This window comes from Ylistrum balloti, unplaced genomic scaffold (genome assembly GCF_031769215.1).
Source record: "Ylistrum balloti isolate Yb309-2 unplaced genomic scaffold, AGI_CSIRO_Ybal_v1 Utg370460, whole genome shotgun sequence".
Classification (NCBI taxonomy): Eukaryota; Metazoa; Mollusca; class Bivalvia; order Pectinida; family Pectinidae; genus Ylistrum; species Ylistrum balloti.
Window position 1 is genome coordinate 354,326 of NW_026782304.1, and position 22,610 is coordinate 376,935.

Sequence of the window (22,610 nt, forward strand, 5' to 3'; positions counted from 1 at the left end):
AGAGCCCTTGTGCACTTCCATCCCAGCCAACAAGAGTGATCAATATAAGCTGAATTTTTTGCAATTGTAAAATAAATTAAGTTTATATATTACATATATTGCTCGACAAGCTTTGCTGGAAACTCCAGGTCAAGTTCTTTGAGAAGGAAGCTATTAATGTTTCATTTTGATTTGTGCGTAAGAAGTGGCATCTGATAATTATAACAAAGAATTATTAAGTTAGTCAAAATGGAAACTTCTACGATATTATGTTTGAATTTATTTAATATTAAATTATGTCCTCCTGGTCAAACATGACTTTCACACAGCCTTTACATAAGAATGTTTTCATGAATTTGGTCAACATCTAGGTAACTCTTAAACAGCCCAAAACCAAGGCACTTGAAATCTTGTCACAGGCAAAATTGTTTTCACTGTATAACATGAAGTTGCAGCAATGGAAATATACAGATGTGATAAAGATAATACTGAATGACGACAGAATAGAACTTTAAGCCTTTTAATATGTCCTGTTGAAATGTTCACATACAATTTTATCTCCAGGTACATTTATGTATACAATTTAATCATCAAATCAAAAGCATGAGTGAATTTTCAGTGATGAGTCCAGGTATTGTATACACATGTACAAGAGGCATCTAGCTAATTTCATTTCAATCGATGTAACAACATGGACAGTAAAAACACACTTAACAATATATTAATAGTGTTTTTATCAGGAGGAGAAGGACATGAAATAATATAAATGGTAACACAAATTACTGGACGAAACATTTTCCAGTTCTTTCCTGCAATTTCCTGGGTCAAAATGGAACTATGGACTTATTGCAGACAATAAGCAAAAGTTAACATTCATGAAAATTCAAATTTTTTTGGGTGGGCTTATTACCAAACATGAGTTTATTGTTGGATAAATATGACAGAATACAATATTTCAGTACACAAGAACCTTCACATGATGTTTAATAATAAAAAAACCTTTTTATATATCTAGCTGCCTATATTAAACACTGTCTTACCATTTAAACATAAAATAAACTTTGCAGTTCTCTATAATGGTAAATACTGCATCTATCCAGCCACTACTGTAAATGAGCTTAATTTGGTCCAACCAAATTTGAGCTCATTATCACTTTTTTGGTAGTCCACAAAAATTACTATATAATCAACATTCAGAAACTGCAATTAATGCAATCATATTTTATTGCAATATATTCAGCATGAAAAGTGCTAGAGTAAGACAACCTTTAAAATATTCATGTTAACAGTAAGCTATAGAGCCCGAAATGTATGGACTAATTACAGGACGATGATAAAGCATTAGTTGTTCTCTTGTCATGAAATTGCAATTTATACTTCTTTCCATATAAATATCTGTACCATTTATCAATACTTGATCTCCTATACTTACAGGACCACAAGCAAAAACACAATCATCAACGATACATAAAATGTGAGTGGAAAACAGGGGGCCACTTTCATTTAAATGGAGTGACTGCTTGGCCTACATCTTATTTAAAACATATTCAGGCATGAATTGGGACAGACCTTCCAATAATAATACAGATTCCCGAAAGCCTTTTCAAGACTTATCAGAAAGCAAAATCAGTCGTTAGATCAGTTAGGTTGGTCCTTATTTCATAAATGAAAAAATTCTGGTCAAATTGATCAACAAAAATGGCCTCTTTGGTTCATCATGACAGAATAATTATAGACCTGATGATGCATGCCCCTAATAAGTAAAAGATGTTTCACAAAACAGGAAGAATCATATTTTTCCTTCTGACTCAACAAGCCAAGGTTCTGTACTGGGCCATATGCTTAACGCTGACAAATAGATCAATCTTTTAACTTGTACTTTGGAACTTGTAATTCTGTACAACACCTTGCCTCTCTGAAACATGTATCATGTTTATCGGTGCTTGTATTTTTGACGACTTCAGCAGATTTGGACATCCACTGTTGACTTCATCACCTCAAGAATCACCAAGAGACTCTTCACTACAGGAGGAACAAGAAACAATATTTCACTGACACTTGAGAAACGACTTAATGGTCTAAGATGCCTGTGTTACTAAGAGATTTGTTCCCCTGGAATTGTTCTACCTGCAGGAATCTTTCATCATCCCCAGAACATCACAACTTACTGCCACAGATTGCAGTGGATGCTTGGAGGAATAATCCTCGTATTGTATCTCTCTGCTGACAGCCCTTTCTCCACAAGAAAGTTTCTAATGAAAACTTTGCTGTATGACTGCCCTATCTGACCTTCAAGCAAATTTCAGGATTTTGTCCCCTTAAACAAGTTTTTCTGATGTAAATCACTGAGGACTTATCAGAATTTATCTGCAAGTGTTTCCAGTGTAAATGTAGAAGCACCTGTCATTATTTTCAGCAAGCATTTCCAATGTTAATTTAGGAACACCTGTCAAAATTTATCAACAAGCTGTAGAATTCTGTTCTGCTCTGCTTCTCTAGCTTCTTTGTCTTGAGCTTCTCCAATATTGCCAGCATATTCTGAAAGAGGTTCATATATAAATTTTCAGAGGTGATTTTGTACATTATGATGATATATATTTAAAGTACTGTGGAGTCATTAATTTTAATTTAATTTAAAAAGGAATTATTTTTCTTGATTTCGTGGGTACTCGAAGTCCATTAATTCATATTTCTATGTGCTGTTAAAATCAGTATTGAGCGGCACAAAATCAAATGTTCATGAAGTAGTGATATTTTTTTTTAAGTCATGAAAACTGAGCCCCACAAAAATATATGATTCTCCAGTAAATATCTTCTTAGACTGAAGCTGCCATCCAAAGTTAAGATGTCACTATCATTTAGCACAAACAAGCTGAAGATCAGCGTTATTAAACTAAATGTGTGCATGTCTGTCTTGGTTTTACAGGTCTATGCAGAGATATTGTTTGTAAACAAACCTAAAAGGTTTAACAATGCATTTAGGGAATTCCAAAAATTATCAACTAACAGTTTTCTAGACATTCACAATTCTAAACTTCTCAGTGTGGACATTCCTATGAAAGTTGCTGAAACAGAGGTCACACATTGTATCAGCAGTATCATTGAGGGAATTTTTATCTGCTAGATATCATAATTACCCATGCTCTGATAGGAACAAGCCAAACCTTCTTAAACTATATATATACATATGTAGAAGTTGATAGCACTGATCACCTCATTAACCTTAGCTTGTGGGAATTTCCCTTTGGTGGAGAGGTAAAGTGTCTGGCTAAAGACAGAAGGGTCGCTTGTTTGAATCCTGCCACCACAGTTTTTTATTACTCCTTATCATTGCAGATTTTGGTGCCATGAACAGGATATAAAGAATTGAGATGCTCCCTTGGAGATTTCAAACCTGGGCTGTTGTAGTCTTTGTGGGTTGAAGACTTCTTCACAAATGGATGGGCTGATAAAGCCTGTTTCCATATTTTATACCAACTGTGTTAGATTGATGATTATTATATAAACAATTTACCTCGCATAATACTTTTGATAGATTTGATTGATCCCCCTCTCATATTCAGAATCTGCATGACTCTTGTTTTTACCTGGAACATAAAACATTTAGAGTAATGTGGAGGTTTGTAAGGAAAAACTTCAGGATGAACTAAAAACAAATATAGTATAAACTCTATTTTAAATGATCAGTGGACCTGCACCATTTTTTTGCAACCTATAATTTGCCCCACAAGAGAAGGATCTCTTTATTAAATCCTGTTAAAGTTTACCTACTGTGTCTTGTACTACCAAAGTTATACTTGTAAGGTGATAGTAAGGCAATGAAACATCTCACCAAAAAATTTGAATTGTTTGTGACATAAAACTGTCCATTCAATTTGAGTCAGATATATTATTCAATCCCCTGGATTTACTGTTGAATACATACAGCACAAATCTCACCGTTTGTTAATAGTTGGAAAACTTTGATACAAGTCATGCATACAGACAAGTACTTACTGACTTTGAGCCTGACATGTTTCTGAGCCGTACTTATTGACTGTGAGCCTGACATGTTTCTGAGCCATACTTATTGACTGTGAGTCTGACATGTTTCTGAGCGATACTTATTGACTGTGAGCCTGACATGTTTCTGAGTCATGCTTACTGACTGTGAGCTTGACATGTTTCTGAGCCATGCTTTACTGTCTGTGAGCCTGACATGTTTCTGAGCCGTACTTATTAACTGTGAGCCTGACATGTTTCTGAGCCATACTTACTGTCTGTGAGCCTGACATGTTTCTGAGCCGTACTTATTGACTGTGAGCCTGACATGTTTCTGAGCCATACTTACTGACTGTGAGCCTGACATGTTTCTGAGCCATACTTATTGACTGTGAGCCTGACATGTTTCTGAGTCATGCTTACTGAATGTGAGTCTGACATGTTTCAGAGCCATACTTACTGACTGTGAGCCTGACATGTTTCAGAGCCATACTTACTGACTGTGAGTCTGACATGTTTCTGAGCCATACTTACTGAATGTGAGTCTGACATGTTTCTGAGCCATACTTATTGACTGTGAGCCTGACATGTTTTTGAGCAATACTTATTGACTGTGAGCCTGACATGTTTCTGAGCCATGCTGACTGAATGTGAGCCTGACATGTTTCTGAGCCATGCTTACTGTCTGTGAGCCTGACATGTTTCTGAGCCATGCTTACTGTCTGTGAGCCTGACATGTTTCTGAGCCATACTTACTGTCTGTGAGCCTGACATGTTTCTGAGCCATACTTACTGACTGTGAGCCTGACATGTTTCTGAGCCATACTTACTGACTGTGAGCCTGACATGTTTCTGAGCAATACTTACTGTCTGTGAGCCTGACATGTTTCTGAGCCATACTTACTGACTGTGAGCCTGACATGTTTCTGAGCCATACTTACTGACTGTGAGCCTGACATGTTTCTGAGCCATGCTTACTGTCTGTGAGCCTGACATGTTTTTGAGCAATACTTATTGACTGTGAGCCTGACATGTTTCTGAGCCATACTTACTGACTGTGAGTCTGACATGTTTCAGAGCCATACTTATTGACTGTGAGCCTGACATGTTTCAGAGCCATACTTATTGACTGTGAGCCTGACATGTTTCTGAGCCATACTTACTGTCTGTGAGCCTGACATGTTTCAGAGCCATACTTATGGACTGTGAGCCTGACATGTTTCAGAGCCATACTTACTGACTGTGAGCCTGACATGTTTCTGAGCCATACTTACTGACTGTGAGTCTGACATGTTTCTGAGCCATGCTTACTGACTGTGAGCCTGACATGTTTCTGAGCCATACTTACTGACTGTGAGTCTGACATGTTTCTGAGCCATACTTATTGACTGTGAGCCTGACATGTTTCTGAGCCATACTTACTGACTGTGAGTCTGACATGTTTCTGAGCCATACTTATTGACTGTGAGCCTGACATGTTTCTGAGCCATACTTACTGACTGTGAGCCTGACATGTTTCTGAGCCATGCTTACTGACTGTGAGTCTGACATGTTTCAGAGCCATACTTATTGACTGTGAGCCTGACATGTTTCAGAGCCATACTTATTGACTGTGAGCCTGACATGTTTCTGAGCCATGCTTACTGTCTGTGAGCCTGACATGTTTCAGAGCCATACTTATGGACTGTGAGCCTGACATGTTTCAGAGCCATACTTATTGACTGTGAGCCTGACATGTTTCTGAGCCATACTTACTGGCTGTGAGTCTGACATGTTTCTGAGCCATACTTACTGATTGTGAGCCTGACATGTTTCTGAGCCATACTTACTGATTGTGAGCCTGACATGTTTCTGAGCCATACTTACTGACTGTGAGCCTGACATGTTTCTGAGCCATACTTACTGACTGTGAGCCTGACATGTGAGCCTGACATGTTTCTGAGCCATGCTTACTGACTGTGAGTCTGACATGTTTCTGAGCCATACTTACTGATTGTGAGCCTGACATGTTTCTGAGCCATGCTTACTGACTGTGAGTCTGACATGTTTCTGAGCCATACTTACTGAATGTGAGTCTGACATGTTTCTGAGCCATACTTATTGACTGTGAGCCTGACATGTTTTTGAGCAATACTTATTGACTGTGAGCCTGACATGTTTCTGAGCCATACTTACTGACTGTGAGCCTGACATGTTTCTGAGCCATACTTACTGACTGTGAGCCTGACATGTTTCTGAGCCATGCTTACTGACTGTGAGCCTGACATGTTTCTGAGCCATGCTTACTGACTGTGAGCCTGACATGTTTCTGAGCCATACTTACTGATTGTGAGCCTGACATGTTTTTGAGCCATGCTTACTGACTGTGAGCCTGACATGTTTCTGAGCCATACTTACTGATTGTGAGCCTGACATGTTTCTGAGCCATACTTATTGACTGTGAGCCTGACATGTTTCTGAGCCATACTTACTGACTGTGAACCTGACATGTTTCTGAGCCATACTTATTGACTGTGAGCCTGACATGTTTCTGAGCCATACTTACTGATTGTGAGCCTGACATGTTTCTGAGCCATACTTACTGACTGTGAGCCTGACATGTTTCTGAGCCATACTTACTGACTGTGAGTCTGACATGTTTCTGAGCCATACTTACTGACTGTGAGTCTGACACGTTTCTGAGCCATACTTATTGACTGTGAGCCTGACATGTTTCTGAGCCATACTTACTGACTGTGAGTCTGACATGTTTCTGAGCCATACTTACTGACTGTGAGCCTGATGCACAAACTTCCAGCATGATGTAATCCACTAACTGTAACGTAAACAGCCCGGCCTCTAATCGTCTCAGGTAAAATTCATCTTCTACATCTTCATCTATCTCCTCTCCGCTACTTTTTAATTTCTACAGCAGATGAAATATCAATATCACAACAGTCAATATTAATTTCCTTCCTTATTTTGATGAGAAGACATTATGTGAAAGACATATATAAGACATAACAAAGGGCCTTTAGAGCTTGTATCACTCATCTGGTTTAGTATGCTGAAATTGATTAGTTTAAACTAAAGAAAAAGTATTTCCCTTGATGTGTCCTTCCCCTCAGGTCCTGCCCCGTTTGGCCAAGGCTCAGTTTCTATACAAAGTTGATTCCCCTTCTTCCTGTGATGATACTATGAAAAACTCCAATAATTCCCGTTTATGGAGAAGGATTTAAAGAATTTACTCTGTGGGATCCATCCCTCCAGCCCCAGGTGGCCAGGACCCACTATTTGTAAAATATTGATTCCCATTGACCAAAGAATGATTTCAGACCAAATTTGGGCAAAATCAGATCATCCTACAAGAGGAATAGGATTTTAAACAATTAGATTAATTTCTCCTGTTTGGCCTTGCCCTTCTGGCAATACAAAATTGATTCCTCTCTACCCAAGGATGCTTCAGACCAAATTTGAGCAAAAGCAATCTTTCCTACTAGAGGAATAGGATTTTAAAGAATTTGCCTTATTTCCTGATTTGGTTGCACACCTTTGCCCTGGGGATCCAATATCTATCATTTATACAAAATTTGTTCCTCTTATTCCAACGACGCTTCTAACCAAATTTGGTCAAACCATGCAATTTGTATAAAAAATTCTTTGGAAAAATGGACGAAAATCGCCTCGGTATGACATAAGATCACCTGGCCCTTTGGGTCGAGTGAGCTGAAAATAACAACACACAAGATGTATAAAGATATCAACAATCAAATTGTTTGAAGAAATAAAACACAAACTACATGATGATACACAAAACAAAAATTGTATGTTGAAACTAACACATGAATTGTATGATGATAGTAAAACATAAATTGTACATGACATAGTTGAAGGAACTGTATAAAAATAAAAACACACCACATTGTTATGAAACAAGCATGAAACAAGTTTTTAATGATAGAAACGTTAGAATGTACAAATCATCTGTGTACCCTGTTGGAAAAAAAATTTCCCTACACATGACTTGGCAACATCAACAACTTACTTGCTTCTCAATTTCAATTTGTTCATCACATGACCTCACTTTATCCAAGTATTTAAAATGTAACTCAAGTAATCTTTCTACCTGTTGAAGAAACAAAAACATACTGTTAACATTCTGTAAAATTATGTATTCTCAATCCTGATTCTGTATCAATGATTGACATGACATGTACGTACTCTACTTGTATATATGGTGTCCAATGATTTGATCCTTGTCTGCAGACCTTATTACATGAACTAGGCTTGCATGATAATGAAAGAAACCCCACCTAAACATTATGTCATATTTCAAAACAAGAAATATTAGCTATTCATGCTTCAGTATTACAATCATTCAGATTGCTTTTTAATGATAAAGATACAGACCTCCCCTGTTTATATTGGATTCCTAAATTTCACAACAATACATATAAGTAGTGTTTTATTACTGGTGTATCTAGCTGTTCAACCAATCTTTTGTCCAAACTTCTTACTACCATTCTTTGTACTATCATATCTGGGTAAGAGTCATGTTGTAGTACTGTTTACTAAAGAAGGGAATTAATAATATGTGGATTTTAAAGAACTCCAAAAAGCATTTGACCAAGCTTCCACGTTCTCTTCTAAAATTCATTTCTTCCATAAAAATATTTGATTTTCCACTCTGTACACCACCATATCCCATTCTAAACTAAAAGAACGTCTTTGTTCTCTTGTTGTGAGAGTTATCTTTCCTGAGAAGGATCGATGGCGGTACACATAATCTGGTTGTGAATCATACTGGATATATAAATTTGTGGATTAACAGTAACCCCCATAAAAATTTTACAGTAAGGTTCACCTCACAAAATCAGGAAGTTATCAAACCTGTTGTACTTAGATATTTTAAAATTCACAGCATTGTCCAAATTATGTTTTGGCAAATGACTGTTTTTCTACATCTATTTCAAATATAGTAAAGTTACTCTTTATGTTAGGGGTTCTATTTTTTCAAGGATAGAATGAAGTCGTGAAAAATAGATGCCTCAAAAAATAATACCTACAGAGAAAAGATGATTTCATTTAAAAACTTCTGTATTACTAATTATCAGCATTTGTTTCCTTGACTTCTTCTTTTATAAAAAAGATATTTTGAGAAAAGGCAAAAAAAAGTTGTTTCTTCTCTATTTTTCAAATGATGTATTATAACACAAAGATACTAAGGGAAGTAAATAGATAGATCTAAGGCAAAAAATTAAAATCAACTTCAACAGTATGTGCATTTCAGCTGAACATTTAAGATTAAGAGAATGTGTTACTTGTATCTTAAGAGACAACTGGACTGTGAATCAGGATTATGTAAATGAACTTCAACAGTATGTGCATTTCAGCTGTACATTCAAGATTAAGAAAATTTGGTAATGTATCTTAAGAGACAACTGAACTGTGAATCAGAATTATGTAAATGAACTTCAACAGTATGTGCATTTCAGCTGTACATTCAAGATTAAGAAAATTTGGTAATGTATCTTAAGAGACAACTGAACTGTGAATCAGGATTATGTAAATGAACTTCAACAGTATGTGCATTTCAGCTGTACATTCAAGATTAAGAAAATTTGGTAATGTATCTTAAGAGACAACTGGACTGTGAATCAGGATTATGTAAATGAACTTCAACAGTATGTGCATTTCAGCTGTACATTCAAGATTAAGAAAATTTGGTAATGTATCTTAAGAGACAACTGGACTGTGAATCAGGATTATGTAAATGCAATTCCTGTACCAGTATGGTAAAAACTGTAAAGAATAATATAAGAAATGAGTGTTTTTGTAGTTATGGCATTCATATAATTATGAATTTTATTTTCAGTCATTTTAGTTTTAAATTACCTTTTCATGGTCATTTTCAGTAAATTTACTGAGTAACCTTTGTCGTTGTTGACCCTGACAATTCCTTAATGTCGAGGCAATAATGGAGGATATGTGTTCTGAAAGTGAGAGAGTTTGATTTTGTTATCATTAGACAATTGTAAATTTTCAGTTACACCATCATCATATAAAGTTTATTGAGTGAAACATGGTTATTTCCAAGTCAAGGTCAAATGTCTGCAGAATTCACTTTAGAATTTTACTCCTTAAAAATACTACATTAAGTACGGTACTTGCATATCATAAAAGATCTCATTGTGTGCATAATTGGAATAACTTTCTCTACAAGAATATGTTCTATTTTTTGGCAAAATTGTGACCTTGACCTTGGTCAATTTTCATTTTCTTAAATTTTCTCCTCCCACAGACAAGGGAGCTTATAATTATGTAAATTTTCACAATTATCTCCAGCTGTTCAAAAGGAGTAGTATTTTCTAATTCAATGGAAAGTTACACTGATTCCTCTTGTGTGCTGTTTTAGTATACATGTTCTGTACCTTCTAGTTCCTCTGACTGAGGTCCAGCCCGTCCCTTTTTGGGAGCTTTCATAAAGAGTGGGAAAACTGTACGCAGTCCAAGAATGTCAACAAACTTTTGGCAGTTATCTGCCCCTTCTGGCCCAGTCATGGCATGGTTCAATACTTTGACAGCACAATTCCGTGACATCTTCTTTTCTCTATTGAAAAAGAGTTTATTGTAATTTACTATTCCATTGTTAAGCAAGTATCATAATTGTTGTTTATCTTTAGATCAACAGAAGTTAATTACTGATATGAATATAATTCTGAAAAACTGCAGATTTTTTTGGGCTCAGTTTTTATGGTAAAAACAACAAAAGGCCTAATGAGCCGAGCCTGCAGTGCTCACCTGGTATAATGGCATATATACTTATCAGCCAAATATCATGTCTCTTGGCCTTTTAGTGCATGAGGAAAAAGTCATTAAAATGTTTTAACAAAGTTGACCCCCTGTGACCTTGAATATAAGTCAAGGTCATTTCTTTTAGCAAACTTTGTCATGCTTCATCCTAGGAATATACCAGCCAAATATCAAAACATTTGGTCCATTGTTATTAAGAAGAAGTTGTTTAAAGAAAAAAGTTGACTCCGTATGATGGACAGACAACAGACAGACAACAGCATTAGCTCACTTGGTCTTTTGGTACTTTTGTATTACCATTACATGACCAGACCCTCCAAACTACTAATTAACAGTAATTAATTACTGATCTTCAGAAGATGATGGTAAAACTTTGTTTCGATGTCTCCTGTCAGGTTAGTTATACAAAGTTTGTATATCAAAGCCATTCATAACATAGTTCAGCATTTCCTTCCCTAAAGCACTGCACATAAACAAATATAATCTACTATAGATGAAGGGAATTGGAAAAACAAAATCTGTTCGTATTTTTAATTTCTTCTATCAAACAACATTTTTTTTCTGTTTCGAAATGAAATTGATATTAGTTTAAATAAAATTCATATAAGTTATTTTCCTAACACAAAAAGGGTGAATATTCTACAATTACCTTCTGGTTGAAATAACCAAAAAGTGTAGCTTTATGATGAGGTTTTCATTTGTACATGGGGAAACTTTTGCTATACTTTAAATTTGTCAATGAGGCCAAGATAAAACAGTTGCCTATTAGTAAGTTTAAGCTGCAATACATGTTATTATGTCTTAAGGGTGATTTTGACAGTGGGCAAGGACAAATATTTATATCAGAGGGCATAAAAAAAACATTTTGAGTAAAAAAAGGACATTGATATTCTAGTTTTTGAGATAATGAATTTCAACTGTATCAGAAAGAAGTCTGTACAATTAGACAACAATTTACTGCAAAACTGTTACATATAATGATTCTTGTATGTACTGATGATGTTCCGATTAATCAACATTGGTGAGTATTGGTTGGTTTTGTAAATTACCTAATTACCGACTACAATCTTTCATGTTCTATCATCTGTAAAACAAAAATGACATTCATGTTTCCCTGTCTTTACCAGACAAGAGCACGAGTGAAACTGATGAATGCTCCCCTAAATGACTATTAGACACAAAATTTAACAAAGAGCCAAAATTCTGTGATTAAAGGGTTGCAGGCACTGAATTTGGTGTACAGCACATTCTCTTAATATACACAAAAACTTTCATGTTCCTAGTTTCCTTGCACATAAAGCTATGCTCATGACACAAAAGTTTAATGATTCGCAATAACTCTGCAATTAAGGGGTTTTGGGCCCAAACATTGTTACTCTAAATTTTGTCTTTGTATGATCAATGTATACATCAAGTTCATTACCCTGCCTTAAATGCAAGCAAAGCTATGCTCTGGACAAGTTATTTTAACAAAGGGCTATAACTCTGTAATTGAGGGGTCTGTGGCCCTGAAATTTGGTACACTGCACACTGTCTTTGCATGATCAATGTATCTACCATGTTTCACCATCCTAGTTTATATCCAAGCAATTCAAAGTTGTGCTGGGTGCTGAATTGGTACAGAGCACATCGCCTTAGTGTGAGCAATGTATACAGACCAAGTTCTTATCCTACCTTACATGCAAGCTAAGTAATGTTCTGGACGTTAAATCTAACAAAGAGCAATAACTCTGTAATTAAAGGGTAAGAGGTGGAGGACCCTGAATTTAGTTAACTGCACAACCCCTTATATGGCAAAGGTATACACAGTTTCATGATCCATACTAAAGTGTGGGCAAAGTTATGCTCCAGACACAAAAGGACAGACAAACCAATAAGGCAGCAATTGTATGCACAAAAAGTTTCAAATCTCGATCCTGTCAACAAACATTATGAAGTGATAATGCTGTTTAAGTGCTTTATAAATATCATTTTCAAATGAGTTTGGCAGCGTCCATTCTTCATGACTTTACAAGAATGCAAGCGTGAAGTACATAAAACTCGTTATTTATGTATGATGTTACCAATTTATCATTGTAAAAATGGAGTTGTCTGTCCTTTTCATAATCAGTTATTAATCGATCAGTTCAGATGATCCAATGATCCATCAAAAATGGTAACCAATTCCTAACACTTGTATGTACCTAAGCATTAGATTCATCAGCTGTAGCCCCTCCCCCTTGAGAAAGCGTCCTCTGTTGGAAGTCTGCATCAAGCAGGAACATAAAGAGTTGAAGAAGTTCTCCATCATTTCAACCTCCTCTTTATTACTAGGATCATGTCGCTTGTAGGCCTGTTATAATAACAAAATCATCATCATCATCATCATCATCATCATCATCATCATCATCATCATCATCATCAACTATAATTAACTTTAACCTTTCCGTATATGAGACCATGGGGTTGTGAAATTCACAATATTAGTACATTAGGGTGTTTCCTTGCATGAAGAGTAATTGATTATGCCATGGGTTTCCATATTCTGTCAATTATCTCGGTCTTGAAATTTCAATTCAACACATTTTGGAACTACCCATCATAGTTTTAAGTTCATTTACCCATGTAAGTAGTTAGGAGGTTTCAGAAAAGAAGCTGACAGAGGTTTACTAATGCTTGAAGGACAATGTCAGACAAAAGGTCATCACAACACATAATGTGAGACTTGGTCTTAGGTGTCCTTAAATTCTGAGACTTGTTTTTAAATCACATGAAGACTCACTTATAATCCTTTAGTTAGAACCATGGTGAAAATTTTAAGCAGAAACTCACCGCCAGCTGTTGTAGAAGTATATCAATACCATCTATATCGCCTAACATGGTTCTATTTTCTGTAATAAAGAAAAAGTACAGTTAAGGATAATCTTCAAAACCTTTATCTATAATTGGAAGTCGATTTCTAGTAGAAGCACAACGATAATTATTGTAGTGTTCTATACCTTTAAGTCATGACATACCACATTTTTAGCATTTCATATCAGCTTTTTAAGATAGCTAACCTTGAACTGGCCCTGCATATTTTCTAAACTTTGAAGCTTGCAAAAAAGAAGTGTCTGTAAAACCCTGGAAAGGCTTGTAAAAATTAAGCATTTGTGAGACCCGGTATCAGTTGATAACAAAAGATGGTGTTAAGATTTTCATATCCAATATCCTCATACCCATTGTAATAGTTTTCCATTATAGAACGAAGAGACACAATATTCTACAATAAAACTTGTACTATAACACTTAGTTTGTAGAACATCGGAAACATCTGTAGTTGGTTAAACACAAAAATGTTTAGAAGTTTGTTCTTTGTTTGGTTTATCATCTTGTGAACAACCAAGGTCATTCCTTGTAGTACCTGGTGACTACCTCATTTAACAACATACATGAGGCCCAGACAAACATGCTATCCAGAGCAAATGGAGTGTAGTATCTTGGTTAAGGACACAACCACAACAGCACATGACAAGGTAAGATTTCAATTTACTGAGAAAAACAACCTGCCTAAGGTGGAAATCGAACCAAACAACTCAGATCTTAACCACGTGAAACACAAACTGCCTCAGGTGGAAATCGAATCAAACAGCTCAGATCTTAAAACAGAGAAAAACAAATTGCCCCAGGTGAAAATTCAACTAAACACCTTAAAACTTAAACCAGAGAAAAACAAAGTGCCCAAAAAGGGAACTGAACCAAACAACACAGACCTTAAACTAGGTGGGAATCGGACAAAACAACCTCAGATATGAAACAAAGTTTGTAAATTTTGAATATCTAATGACAGAGGTATTACAGCCCAATTACAAACCTGTAAAACTCAAAACCTCAATAAAAGATAGCTTTCATAACATAACAATGCAAACACTGGATGGCACAACTATTATACTTGTCGGGAGATTTGAGGTTGACATGAATTTTGTTTAAGCCCCTACAACAACTGTATGAATATACATGACTTACCTTCACTGTTCTGTAGTAGTATGGCAAGTATTTCACTAGCGTAGAGTTTATTAGCATCAAATGGCATTTTAGCCTGAAAGCAATATCAACAAATGATGCTAAAGTTTTCCCCAATTCTGTCAATCAAACTAAATCATTTAATAAATTTCATCAGTACGTGTTATCTCATTTCAGAGTAAATAAATCAAATTGAAAAATACAAAATTACCAACTGCTCATCACAAAAACCTACTCCACATTTTAATCTAAACATTAAGTAGGTGACTTTTAAAATTCTAGAAGGTCATTTCATATCTACTCCACAATAAACCAGTTGGCCAGCCTACTACTCTTAACTTAGTGTAGGAGGGTGAATTTACTAATCTTAAAGATTATAGCTATTTTTTCATATTTTATTGACTGGAAATGTTGTTGTATACTAACAGATAATATATAAATAAAGACTTGTATAAAGTTTTGAATTTTAAATTGAAAGGGTACCGGAGATATTGGAAGATGGCAGATTTATTTACAATTCTTTGTGCATGCGTCAGAGGGCAGGACTTCCCGTATATTTATGAATTAGCATGGAGTCCTTCCAAATTCTTTTTTATAACTATTTATTATGTTAAATTGGTAGCGATTTACTTTAAAATTGCAGTATTACATGGTTAGTCAGAACTTTTGCTACCCAAGAAAAATAGAAAATCATGATTGTTTTTTTATATGAAATAACATCAGTCGAGGAGTGGGTCTGGCTCTTTAACAAATGATCCACAACAGAATCATATATGTGACATGTATTATTCAGAAAGATCCATTTTTCTGGAAAAAAATATATACCTTTATCCTTTTAAGAAGCCACTGTAATAGCCCCTGCTGGGACGCATCACTTGACATCTGTGGTCGGAACTCCATCATATTCTCAATAATAGCTGAAGATAAACCCATATCATTATCTGTAGAGAAATTCTCCAGCAAAATATTTCTGACGGACTTGATATTTGTACAAAATATACATGATCACAAGTGAATTGAAAGTAGCAACTATCACTACAAATGTAGAATTAGATACAGTCAAGCAAATTAATGAATTAAACTGCATCATACAATTGTTTCATCCTTCTAGGACTCGTCTGTAATGCTAAGCGCCTAATTTCTAAAATGTGGAGCTAGTAAACCAAAATTGATAGAAAGAAATGTCAAAATGTAGATGAGGTGGTGCACTAGCCCCATTATTCAATAAATTTTGTAATTTTCATATATCTGTATAGGCATCTTCCACAATAGAAATAATTTGAGCCATCACTGACACCAGAGAAAAAGTAGTTTTACATGGTTAAAGTCACATATGCTTTAACAACTGAAAATGTCTGCAAGACATGAATGCCATACTCCAAAAGTAAGTAGCAATGTTCAACAAATTTCTATAAGTAGTAATGGCAATCTTGACCCTGGAACCCTAAATAAGAACTTTCATGGGGTATTTTTCAAAGTTGACTTCTTCACAAAGTTTGATTAATACCCTTTGAGAAATGAAGTGGCCGGAGTGTCAGAGACATTGAATTGGAATGGGGCATGACATGACGAGATGCAAAGAGGTGAGAACAGATATGGGTTACACCACATACTCCAAATAAAAATTATCACATTACAATGGAAATTGTGACAAAAGTTCCCAAAACTGTTCAGACACGAATAACAACAAAACTATTAACCAATGATCTCTGTATTTAATTTGTAGCTGTAAATGTTTTAGCCAATGAGATTTTATATGAATCATATTGGCCAGTCTGAAAATTTAAGTTGCTCTCTTGAATTACAAAAAAATGGAACTTTGGAATTTCATGACACTTATACCTAAATAAAACTTACGCTGAAAAAAACTATTGCTTTCTGAAAATCAGCATCAACGCAATGTCTGACAAACATCTGTAAACAGTAACCCTGACATTAGAACCCAAAAACAATATCTCATTAGGGATTTCGTTTTCATTGTGTCAACTTTGTGAAAATCCCAAGAAAAGTAAAAATGTCATCTCTGAAGTGATGAAACCTATTTAAGATGGTACAAGATGGACAGACATGGATACCATATTATAAAGACTAGACCCCGTGACGCACCTAGTGTGTTGTGTACACCATCCGCCTCCTCCTTAATGCTCTCATCTAGACGGTCCATGTTCTGCACCAATAATGCCACTATTTGTGCCTCAAGCTGAAAATGAAAACAAAGATTGTTCAAAAAAATACCTCACATATATGTAGATTTATATAGGAGGACTGATTCAGAACTGCATTAACTAAGACCAAGAGAGATGAGATATGGGCTAATTAGAGGACAATAAAACAGCATTTGCAGTAACTCTCCTCAATATCAATGTCATGGACCATTGACTTACTCTAGTCTATCAGATTTTTTTTTTAAATGACTAAACATTTTATAACAGAATGAACAAGCTTCATTTTATTCCCAACCGATCAAGAAAAGGAACAGTTAAATGTCAGTCCTCGGGTTCTAAAGTTAGTATGTTTACCGGTAATAGTGCTGTCAGTCCTCAGGTTTTTAAAGTTAGTATGTTTACCGGTAATAGTGCTGTCAGTCCTCAGGTTCTAAAGTTAGTATGTTTACCGGTAATAGTGCTGTCAGTCCTCAGGTTTCTAAAGTTAGTATGTTTACCGGTAATAGTGCTGTCAGTCCTCAGGTTTCTAAAGTTAGTATGTTTACCGGTAATAGTGCTGTCAGTCCTCAGGTTTCTAAAGTTAGTATGTTTACCGGTAATAGTGCTGTCAGTCCTCAGGTTTCTAAAGTTAGTATGTTTACCGATAATAGTGCTGTCAGTCCTCAGGTTTCTAAAGTTAGTATGTTTACCGGTAATAGTGCTGTCAGTCCTCAGGTTTCTAAAGTTAGTATGTTTACCGGTAATAGTGCTGTCAGTCCTCAGGTTTCTAAAGTTAGTATGTTTACCGGTAATAGTGCTGTCAGTCCTCAGGTTCTAAAGTTAGTATGTTTACCGGTAATAGCACTTGCAATTTTTATGCTTCAAACATATCTTCTACTAACCAACATATCATGACCAGTTGCAGGGGCTATAGCCACACTGTCATTGTTGCAGTAATAAAACAAACTTTTAATATTCTCTCAGTCATTTACAGTTTGAAATTTCAAATTTTCCTTTCTTACAATATCAACAGATAATCATTCATCAACACTGTCAACACGATATTCATTTTTCACAAATTTGGACAGAAACAAACAAATATGTTAGATTGTCTAAATTAGTATGTACCATGATAAACATGATATAAAACACTGTTAGGTTTTTTGGTTCCATAGTCAAAGCAAACCCTTTTCCCTTATAATATTTGTGGAGTAGATGCTTCAACATTTGATAAGCTTTACGAGAGTGGCAGACTTATGTGCACTAAATTTTTATTTTGAACATACACAGTATTAATGTATCCTTTCTAATAATACATTTCTATGCCAGCTGTTTCCTCTGTCAATCATTTTGAAATGTTTTTACGTTAAAAAAGACAAAATTTTTCCACAGCTAAGGAACAACAACCTCAACTTGTCAAAGAGACATCCAGGAACCCACTGATGAATCAATGAGTCTCTTGTCAATAACTAAATCAGTAACTTGTGATAACTTTATATGTAACTTACCAATGAGTCAATCAGTGGCTCGTGAATGAGTCAGTCAGTAGCTCAACAAGGAGTAAGTAAGTGGCTCACCAATGAATCAATCAGTAACTCGCTGATCAGTCAATGGATATATCACCATTGGTCTGTCAGTAGCTTGCCAATGAGTCATTTAGGTGTTCATTCATTAGTCAATAATTTACTCCCCAATGAGTCAAAAAGTTACTCATCAATGCTTCTGTCAGAAGGTTGCCAGTTGAGAAGTCATTTAGCAACCCACTGGAGAGTCAGTAGGTAAGTCACTTATGTCAAAAAGAAACTCACCAATGAATCAATGAGAGCAGCTGCACCTTCTTCACTTTCATTCAGAGTATCAACATCAGTTAGTTCCTGTATCAGGTCAACTACAGCAATGGAGATATCTAAAATAGTAACATACAACTTACAGTAACTCCAACTACCACAGCAATCAACTGACCCATTGTTTTCATAATTGATCCATTATGGATAAAATTTGTTTTCATGCTGGAATTACCGCCTTGTGAGCAGCCAAGGTCATTTTGAGGTAGGGTCTCCTTGTAGATGGTGGCTACTTCAATGAACATCATACAGGATGCATGTCATATGCTGTCCAGAGCAATCATGTTATTGAGTCTTGCCCAAGGACATAACCATATCAACACAAAGCCAATTTGGTCCACTTCTAAGTTTTCTGAGAGACACAAATTGTCAAGAGTAGGAAGAGTTGAACTAGGCACCTCAAACCTTCAAACGAGTTTATGTAACCCAATTCCCTATCCAAATATTGCTGCCCCTTATTAATACCAATGAACCATATACAGGGCCAGTGCTTAATGTTTTCTCATCTGTACTACTGTTTTGTCACACCTGTATTTTTACGCACCACTATCGCCTCACCTGTAATCTTATTATCGATTTTTGTATCATCCATATTCTTATGAGTCACTATCGTCTCACCTGTCATTTCATGACCCACTAATGTTTCACCTGTATTTTCAAGATCTATCTTTTTCTCATCTATATTCTCATAAGCCAATTTTTCCTTACCTGTATTTTCATGTGCTACTAACTGCATCAGGGATGTAACAGTGTTCAGGTCCACTAAGATGTGATACTGGTCTGGAATAGTGGCGATCACGTGCATTTCCTGTATCACATCATTCAATTCTAATTCTGATTCCATAAATCTAAACAATACAAAATTTAAAATCTTATGAGTATGACACATTTTCAGAAATTTTGGGAGATTTGAACAACAAACAACAGTTCTCAGACACTCAATGGAATATAACATTTTTCTTGTAATTTATTTCATTTCATGAGAATTTTGTAAGAGTCCTACAAAATAACTATTAAATATCAATCCTTTCTGCTTTGATTTTACATAATTATTGTTGCTGGATTCTGTTAGTAAATGTATTAATACCTAAATCATCACAAGGGTTTCATTTTTAAATTAAAACCTTTTTCACATTGTTATCAACATCAGAAAATATGTTAGAGTTATTGTTGCATCATGATTTTTTTTTTTCACTAATATGTGTCAAAGAGTCAAAATATATACTATCATATCATTCATGAGTTTTCAATTCATAGAATGCCATATGGAATGAAAACAAATTTAATGACATTTTTAATGCATAACTTTGAAAAATGTTACTTTGACAGGTTAAGAAGATGGATTCAGTTATTTGCTCAATACATGACATAATGTTGTTGTCCATATTATGACATCACAATTGATTTCCGAATTGAATAGCCAATGAAAATTGCTCGTGGGTATATAATATCAGTCACATATGCAAATATGTTACATGGGCAAATTCAAATTAAAACTGGCAAATCAATATTACAAAACAGTATCAAATCATACTTACTTTTCTGGTAAATCAGGATATTTAATTCTTTGTTCCTGGTTTTTGTAAACTTTCTTTTCAAATGTGAGGAGCATTTTCTTCAGGCTTGTCTCATCTAATGCTTCAGGCTTATAAGGAAAACAATGTGCACAAAAACATGAAAACTAGTGGATCAGATCATTTTAATTTAAAGAAAATATTATTTTCAAAAATTACTTTTAGCCACGACAAATACCTCATTCAACTGAGGTACTAGGCCACTACCATTTTACTGCCCTCAAGCATCTATCCTTTTAGTTCAAAATCATGAAAGAGATAGATAATGTTAAGGTAAATTTGTAATTACTTTTTTTTAAACCAGATCAAACAAAACTAGGTCAATCTGTTCTTATAGGATATTATTAGGTCTGAGCATTTTTGCAGAGACTGCTGCTTGTACATGTCCTCTGCAGTAGTTTTATGACTAGACAACAGATGGATGGTAAATGAATTCTGCATTGACTCATCCTACTCATTCACTAACAACGTTAATTATACCATAAATGATAAGTTTTTTAGTGTTACTACATCTTTATCAGTACATGTATTATTTAAATATTGAATCTAATCAAATATCCTTGACTTTCAGAATTCAGAAAAGATTTTGGACTACATATTTCATCAATACTTTAACACTATATATGTTAAAACTTATTTAGAATTCTGAATTCTATCTTTCCAACTTTCAATGTACAGGATACCTGGTTTTACTACAATAAAATTTCACCCTATTTTTACAAATGTCTAAACAATACTTACCTCAGGTTCATTTTCAATCATTTGTAATATTTTCTCTCTTTCTGCTTCCATTACACTTGTATCTATACTATCTACATCTGAGAATCTCTTCTTCTTCTCTCTACCCGTGTCACCATTTTCGTCATCAAAGCCCTTCCGCTTCCCTGTTGGAGCTGGCTTTTTTGGCTACCAAACAAAATTAGCAGTTCACATATAAATTAGATCTAGAGATAAGTTCTGTATAAATCTATCACAATATTATTGACACTCTCAGTACTAACAGTCACTCAAAGGTTCAATAAATATGCAAATGAACAGAGAAAACACAACAAAGCCTAGAGGTGATCCCTCCGAGAACAGAATCATATGGTGTCCTGCCTGATAATCCAACTACCTCAACCATGCATATTGCTTCAACCGAGTAACATATACCATCTTTAGCACTAATTGTACAGTCACACCTCCCTGTTTCTTTTACACTACCTACCTTTTTTTCTGAAGATTTTATGAAATCTTTCAACCCAAGACTCTCAATGAATTACCACAACCCATGGGATTTAAATGGATGCCAACTTAATAATTATGTATTATAGAACAGAAAAAAACAAACCCATTCCTGCTCAGTGTCACAAGAGGAATCAAAACCAAGTTGAGTGACAATGCATGGCTCTACCAATTGTTCCCAAGAAATGTGATAGTAGATTGAAGCCAGCCCTAAAACATATTGCATACTCCGACAATTATTAAACTTAAAACTGTAACAATATACAGATGTTTGATTATGTTAACGACTACCACTATATGTATATGACATTGTTATGGGCTTGTAGATCGGTGGCAGATTCTAAAAGTATACAGCCGCCTTCTAGCCTTCATTATGAGGGAATCTACATTTAGATAGATTTGCAGAGCATGCACACTGACTCTTCAGTCATTAATTACGAGTTTAATCACGTTGGAGGCACACAACTCCTGTTCTGTTACATTTGAAGCTGTAGATCGCTTCAATTGAAACCTGGACAAGATTGTTACGAGGCATCGTTGGGCGGATGAAGTGATCATGGAATTACAGTTTTTTTTTTTAATTTAAATTGTTTATGAATGCTCCCGTCGTATCCTAGCATTGCAGTAGAGAGAATTTCCCTTTAGCTCAGTCAGTGAGCGACGGACCAATAAGCCAGCGGTCGCGGGTTCAATCCATGGCAGAGGCAAACTAGGCCTGCCCCTTTTCTGTTACACATTTATTAATCAAGGGAGATAATTTAACGCGGTTTATATACGACACTGAAACGTAGAAAATTTAGTCACTGATGTTTAAAATGTTGAGACTTCCTTGGGATTTCACAATCGTGATTCAAATGTACATCTATATGTTATAATTGAAATATAAATTAAAATGAAATCGGGGAAAGTCTCTTCAAAAGCACGTGTTTTGCTTTTATTCTTTCTTACCTGGAAAGTCAAGAGTTCCTCAACGTCCATGTTGTTTTTAGTGTGAATCGGAACCTCTCGTTTGATGCGGAGGCACAAGATAGAAAAAGGAAAAGTCTAGAGACTAACGAGTGAATCAAATGTCATATGACTTCGCCCTACCA

At 35.3% G+C, this 22,610-nt stretch overlaps 1 protein-coding gene across 2 annotated transcripts; it reads right to left on the minus strand.

Moving 5' to 3' along the window:
• Positions 1–483: 483 nt before the first annotated feature.
• Positions 484–22,508, minus strand: LOC132555205 (beta-catenin-like protein 1). Of its 2 annotated transcripts, none has more exons than XM_060219557.1 (16): positions 22,468–22,508; positions 21,037–21,201; positions 20,260–20,366; positions 19,430–19,569; positions 18,686–18,783; positions 16,840–16,933; positions 15,559–15,650; positions 14,737–14,809; positions 13,564–13,622; positions 12,936–13,084; positions 10,371–10,549; positions 9,835–9,932; positions 7,985–8,065; positions 6,728–6,865; positions 3,494–3,566; positions 484–2,517 (listed from the first exon to the last, which is right to left on the minus strand). In XM_060219557.1, the coding sequence occupies exons 1-16, from the start codon at positions 22,495–22,497 to the stop codon at positions 2,429–2,431; spliced, it is 1,665 nt and encodes a 554-aa protein (XP_060075540.1). In that variant the 5' UTR covers positions 22,498–22,508; the 3' UTR covers positions 484–2,428. The 2 variants fall into 2 exon arrangements, with proteins under 2 accessions (XP_060075540.1, XP_060075541.1); XM_060219558.1 differs by lacking the exon at positions 22,468–22,508 and adding an exon at positions 21,940–21,981.
• Between the last annotated feature and the right edge of the window lie 102 nt (positions 22,509–22,610).

Bases quoted from the DNA above. Each gene is read 5' to 3' on its own strand.
- LOC132555205 (XM_060219557.1), bottom strand. From the start codon at position 22,497: ATGGACGTTGAGGAACTCTTGACTTTCCAG. The intron at 19,570-20,259 runs GTAAGTATGATT...TGTATTGTTTAG, and splicing joins TATCCTGATTTACCAGAAAA to ATTTATGGAATCAGAATTAG. The intron at 18,784-19,429 runs GTAAGGAAAAAT...TTACTATTTTAG, and splicing joins AGTAGCACATGAAAATACAG to ATATCTCCATTGCTGTAGTT.